The sequence below is a fragment of the Nicrophorus vespilloides genome, unplaced genomic scaffold (genome assembly GCF_001412225.1).
Source record: "Nicrophorus vespilloides isolate i.1.1-1 unplaced genomic scaffold, Nicve_v1.0, whole genome shotgun sequence".
In the NCBI taxonomy this organism is placed as follows: Eukaryota; Metazoa; Arthropoda; class Insecta; order Coleoptera; family Silphidae; genus Nicrophorus; species Nicrophorus vespilloides.
This window is the reverse complement of record NW_017095935.1, coordinates 189,435-195,392: the sequence shown is the minus strand read 5'-3', so window position 1 is coordinate 195,392 and position 5,958 is coordinate 189,435. Positions and strand designations below refer to the sequence as shown.

The window sequence follows — 5,958 nt, the reverse complement described above, 5'->3', positions numbered from 1 at the left end:
CATAAAAAAAATTTAAAAAATGTAATTTTAAGCAAAAGAAAGAAATTCTCTTTGGCGCTATTTGTATAATAAATAAAAAATTCAATATATATAATTATATATAAAAGGCGAGGGTTTATAAAAATGATTTTTTTTAAGCTTGCGTAAAAACATTTTGTTCTTATATATAAATATATATATTAGTAATTTTCACCAAAGGACAAAAAGAGAGAACCTTACGCAACATAGTTGCGGTAAATATTTATTATTATTGTCGATAATTGATCTATGTTTTGGACCGTCGCGAACTTTTACGATCACCGTCGGAAGTCCACGAAAGCGCCTTTCTTGTGTTCACGGGACGCTTTCGCGGCCACCGAATGGAATCGCCGAAGATCGAGACGGACGAAGAAAATGTTATTTACTAAAAGTTTATTTGTTTTTTAATGATTACGACGTGTTTTTTCCTCTTTATTATTCGTAGTCGGGTTTCTTCTTTATGGTTATTGCCAAAAAAAAATATAATAATGATAATAAACACCAATCGATAGCCGAAATCCGCGCTGTTACGTGATACAGCTTTTAAATTATACATAAATAAATAAATATACACATTATATATATATACACAAAACTAATTGAGAAGCAATTAATTTCAATTTTACTTTAAATATACTTACATAAACCCAATTGCTTTTGTTAGTTTTCTTTTATATATACATACATACACAAACATAGCATATACAAATATATATATATCGAATGTTCATTTCCTTCACTTACAATTTCTTTTAAACTATTTTACTTTGTACAATGTTTATTGTAACCGTTTCTCGTTTACTTTTATTACCTGGTTATAGAGGCCTTCAAAAGCTGTAGCTGTTTCACATATACACATTTTTTTTGTATTTGTATCTTTATTTTGTTTTGTTTCTTTCCTTTGATTATTTTTTATGGTCGCACCACCATCGCGACGAGTCTGTAAATTTGATGATATACATATAGGTTTTAGGATTTACTCATAAGGTAGATTAACGAGAAAAAAGGATATCTTCAGATAATAATGTTACTATATTTATATTCTATATTAAATATATTTGCAACAAAATCAAGAAAATTACTTTGTATTGTAAATGTTATATTATTATTTGAGAATTTAAATAAAAAAAAAGAACTAATAATTCCTTATACTTATTTTCCTTACCCATAATTTACTATACCAATGTATATTTATTTGATTTATCGAAGTTTGAAATTGTTTTGCTATAAACATCTCTATTTGCTCTATCATCTATATTTTCAAACTACTTGATGTAAAGACAACAGTTTGAAGTATTTGAAATTGTTATTTTATGAAGAAGTAAATAAGTCTTCTTCATAAGATGTGGAAACAAATGTTCAACAATTAATGAAGATGTTTCAAGAGCAACAAATTTGATTTACTCACAAGTGTTGTTGGAAGACATGTTTGCTTTCATGTATTTTTTATTAATAATTACATACAATTTGTACCTGAATTGAATGAAAGTGATTTATGGTATATAATATAATTATTTACTATTTAATTAATAACAACTACAATCTAAAATTTAACTAAAACCTTGATGTATGAATTACTGTAATTTCTATAAAATTAATGAATAAAATGTCATTTTTTTATGATTCTATTACACTATTAAATGTACAATTTTTATACAAATTTACGTATTTGGTTATTTTGTTATAAGAAAGCTTTATAAAATGATCACTTACTTGAATTTATTTTATAATTAACTGTTATATTGCTACCAGCTTTTATAATTGAGAATTGTGCAATTTTTACACTCACATTTTGATTAATATTTTTTTTTAAATCATTTTCTATAAATTATGCAAAATGCAAGCAAAGTTGTTCCTCAGGTGGTCTAAAAATACATTTGATAACATTCTTAACCTACAGCTTTGACCTTTCACTATTATCTATTTATCCACAATTTTAAACAACAATTATCAATTAGTTGTTTAATTGTGAAACGATGTTCGTGACGAGGCTCACAAGGACTGCATTCACTGCAGGTAAAGAACACTTAATAATAGTTCCCAAATTCATTCAGAAATATTCCACAAATATGGTAAGAAGTTAAAAAAATAATTATTAATTCTATAATAAGATATTTTGAAATAGGAGTCTAAAGTTGTAATAAAGGGACAGACCATCAATTATTTAAAAACGGGAAATGGAAAGCATCCACTGCTATGTATGCCAGGCGCACTGGGTACAATCTGGAGCGATTTTAAGCCACAAATTGAGAGTTTGGATAAGGAGAAGTATACAATTATAGCATGGGATCCACCGGGTTATGGAGCTTCTAGACCGCCAAACAAGAAGTTCTCCACCGAATTTTACGAAGACGATGCAGATTTCGCGCTGAACCTTATGAAAAGTTTAGAGATTCCGGAATTTTCCATTCTCGGTTGGAGCGATGGCGGAATAACCGGTATTATTCTCGCTGCGAAATATCCAGCTGTAGTTAGGAAGTTAGCGATTTGGGGCGCCAACGCTTACGTTTTACCAGAGGAATTGAAATCTTATGAAAGTATGCAGTAATCTTTTTGATTGTATTTATATATAATTCGTTTATATGTTTTTAGAGCTGAAGGATATCTCAAAATGGTCTGATCGTATGAAGGCTCCACTGGTTGCTATGTATGGGGAGGATGGTTTGAAGCAGATGTGGAGTGACTGGTGTGATGCTCTGATTGCAATTGGTAAAAGGGATGCTGATATTTGCAAGAAAATGCTCCCCAAAATTAAGTGTCCTACTTACATTCTTCATGGTGATAAAGATCCTATGGTTGCTGATGAACATCCTACATACTTATTAGAAAATATCAAAGGTTCAAAGTAAGTAAACCTTATTTTATTAATTTACAACAGTTGTTATCTAATCCTGTGTTTGTACAGATTGTATAGGTTCCCTGAAGGAAAACATAACATCCATTTGAGGTATGCCAAGGAATTTAATGAATTGGTTACCAAATTTCTTGATGAATAATGAATATAAATAATTCAATTGATACAGATTTATATGCAATACAATGTTAAAAATCTTGTTTATATTTTATTAAAAATGGTTTTATCTACTTTAATTTAAAATTTCTTATCATTTACCAATTGGTCAAAATTAAGAATGTGAAAGGTTCAATACAATATACATAACGGACTGAAAGACATCTAAAAAAATATTCATTTTTCAAATTGTACTAAAAGTATAGATGAATAAAACAAAGTGTGTAGTGGATTAAGATTTTTATTATATTTTTTAATTATATTAAAAAGAAAAATGATGCAAATATAAGATTAAATGCGATGATAAATAAAGAATGAGTTGGTGCTATTTCGTGTATTACAAAGCTTACAAGTCACCGGCATCCATTGCCTCCTTGTATCCCCTGCCGCCTTCCTTCTGCTCTGGGTCCAACTTAATCATATCATCAATCCTCAAAATGGTAATCGCAGCTTCAGTGGCGAACTTGAGGGACTTGATCTTGGACATGGTTGGCTCCAAAACGCCGGCCTTCTTGTTGTCCCTAACGACACCCTCGATCAGATCAAGACCGACGTGCTTCAAATGGGCATGATCGACTTTGGTCTGGCTGGAGTTCTGGTAAGCCCTCAGCTTAGCCACCAAATCGGTGGCGTCTTGGGCGGCGTTAACGGCCAAGGTCTTTGGAATGACCAACAAACTCTTTGCGAACTCTGCGATGGCCAGTTGCTCCCTGGAACTGAGGGTGGTTGCGAAGTTCTCCAAATAGATGGAAAGAGCTGCTTCGACGGAGCCGCCGCCAGCGACGAGACTCTTAGATTCGAGCACACGTTTGACGACGCAGAGGGCGTCGTGCACGGAACGTTCCATTTCATCACAGTAGAAGTCGTTGGGGCCGCGCAGGATCATAGAAGCGGCAGTGCGAGCCTTTGGTCCCTTGATCAAAATAAGCTCATCGTCTGAGATCCTCTCTTGGACAACCTCGGCGGCTTCACCGACCATCGAAGCGTCAAAGCTCTCCTCACCATCCATATTTGTCAAAGAAGTCACGTAAGCCGCTCCGGTGGCCTTGGCGATCCTCTTCAAGTCATTCTTGGTCACCCTCCTAACGCCCATCGCGCCGGCTTCGACGAAGTACTTCAAGCACAAATCGTCGATTCCACCGGTGCACAGAATAACGTTCACTCCGGTGCTCAAGATCTTATTGATGCGCTCCTTGGTGATGTCCAATTCGCGACTTCTGATGCCCTCAAGTTTGTCGGGATCTTCAATCAGAACCTGCACACCCATCTTCATCTTAACCTTTTGAAGGGAGAAGTCAAGGCAGGCGATCTTGGCGTTGGTGATCTTCTTGGGCATGGCCTGGCTAGCGACCGTGCAGTTCAATGCGTAACCTTGGACCAACACACTCTCCCTGGCGCTCTTTCCGTGCGCCTTCAGCACATTCACGGCCTTGATCGGATAAAGGGCGTTGCCTCTAACATCTGTGATCTTCACCGCGTAGGCGGCATCAACTACGATCTGGGAGAAGAGCTCGGCATCGGCGCCGATGATCTTCGAGCTCATGGAAGTCTTAGCGACGTTGATGATGCTCTCTTTGTCCAAAACATCAACGGGGATGGTCAAATTGTCCTGGATATACCTGCAAGCTTCCTTACACGCCAACCTGTATCCACTGATAATGGATGTGGGATGAATCTTTTGTTTGACTAATTCATCAGCATTCTAAATTTAAGAAAATAAACGTAATATTAAAATCAAATTACAAAATATATTAAATTATGTTTGTTATGAATGAAACAAAGATACAGACTAACTCAAGAATATGAATGCATTTAATGTTAATTCATATTTCAAATTTATAGGATTTTGAGTCTTACTTTCAACAATTCAGCAGCAATAATGACTACTGAGGTTGTGCCATCACCAACTTCCTCATCTTGCAACTGAGCCAACTCCACCAAGACCCTAGCAGCAGGATGTTCAACTTCCAACAGCCTCAAAATAGTGGCTCCATCATTGGTGATAGTCACATCACCGATGTCATCAACTAACATTTTGTCAAGTCCAACTGGTCCCAATGAGGTCTTTACAATGTTTGCAATGGAGCAGGCAGCCATGACTGAAAAGGAATCATTATTAATGCATCACGTTATTTTCAACGTTTTGAAGGATTTGCAATAGGAAATTGTAGGAAAAATCTTGGATTTCTTCTAGAATTTTCCATTTTCCGGAACATCTGAAGCACATGATGATGGGTCATGCTTGCAGGTTAGGTGGGTGGGTGTAAGGTGCGAGGACTGCTCTGACTCACCGTTCTGGGTGCGGACGGGGGCCCCTGAGGTTCTGGTACCCGCGACGGATAGGGCGGAAGCTAACATCGACATCCTGAAGAATCTTTGGGTGTATTTCTTAAAAAACAAATATTTCCACTCGATATAGAACTGCTCTCCGGCAAACAACCCACACAAAATGTGACCGACAGTTTACGCAAATACCAACGCTAAGAAACAAAAAATTGAACTTACTTAAGTTATGCAACCAAAATGTATTATTTTCTTACATTTTTCACAAATTAGCACCATTTATTTATAAAATTACAAATTAATATTAACATTATTAAGCAAGAAACTAATATTATATTTAAATGAAGTCCACACAACATATAAAAATATATATGTTTGATGCCATTTTTATACTAGATATAATTATTTTTTAAATTTTCACATAATTTCAAGAAATATACAGAAATATTACTTAATTATACTAAAATTAATGTATTTATGAATACATTGTAACTAACGACTGATTCCTGATATTCATACAACTCTAAATATTTAGTTATTAAATTACAGATGTTTCACAATTTCTTCTCTCTTTTGTCCAATATGAAAGTATATATTTAATCATTTTGTTACATCTTTAACTATTTAGAATGTATAGCCAAGAGGAA

At 34.6% G+C, this 5,958-nt stretch overlaps 2 protein-coding genes across 2 annotated transcripts; one reads left to right on the top strand and one right to left on the bottom strand.

Moving 5' to 3' along the window:
* The first annotated feature begins 1,895 nt into the window (after positions 1–1,895).
* On the top strand, positions 1,896–3,254 carry LOC108568860 (valacyclovir hydrolase). The gene is made up of 4 exons (XM_017930205.1): positions 1,896–2,090; positions 2,144–2,555; positions 2,611–2,863; positions 2,924–3,254. The coding sequence occupies exons 1-4, from the start codon at positions 1,995–1,997 to the stop codon at positions 3,012–3,014; spliced, it is 852 nt and encodes a 283-aa protein (XP_017785694.1). The 5' UTR covers positions 1,896–1,994; the 3' UTR covers positions 3,015–3,254.
* A 27-nt stretch (positions 3,255–3,281) lies between these two features.
* LOC108568859 (T-complex protein 1 subunit alpha) lies at positions 3,282–5,496 on the bottom strand. Its single transcript, XM_017930204.1, has 3 exons — positions 5,320–5,496; positions 4,886–5,127; positions 3,282–4,730 (listed from the first exon to the last, which is right to left on the bottom strand). Exons 1-3 carry the CDS (start codon positions 5,390–5,392, stop codon positions 3,375–3,377), a joined length of 1,671 nt encoding a protein of 556 aa, XP_017785693.1. The 5' UTR covers positions 5,393–5,496; the 3' UTR covers positions 3,282–3,374.
* Positions 5,497–5,958: the final 462 nt, after the last annotated feature.

Bases quoted from the DNA above. Each gene is read 5' to 3' on its own strand.
- LOC108568859 (XM_017930204.1), bottom strand. From the start codon at position 5,392: ATGTCGATGTTAGCTTCCGCCCTATCCGTCGCGGGTACCAGAACCTCA. The intron at 5,128-5,319 runs GTGAGTCAGAGC...ATTCCTTTTCAG, and splicing joins CCCCGTCCGCACCCAGAACG to TCATGGCTGCCTGCTCCATT. The intron at 4,731-4,885 runs GTAAGACTCAAA...TCTTAAATTTAG, and splicing joins TTGCTGCTGAATTGTTGAAA to AATGCTGATGAATTAGTCAA.
- LOC108568860 (XM_017930205.1), top strand. From the start codon at position 1,995: ATGTTCGTGACGAGGCTCACAAGGACTGCATTCACTGCAGGTAAAGAA. The intron at 2,091-2,143 runs GTAAGAAGTTAA...ATTTTGAAATAG, and splicing joins AGAAATATTCCACAAATATG to GAGTCTAAAGTTGTAATAAA. The intron at 2,864-2,923 runs GTAAGTAAACCT...GTGTTTGTACAG, and splicing joins GAAAATATCAAAGGTTCAAA to ATTGTATAGGTTCCCTGAAG.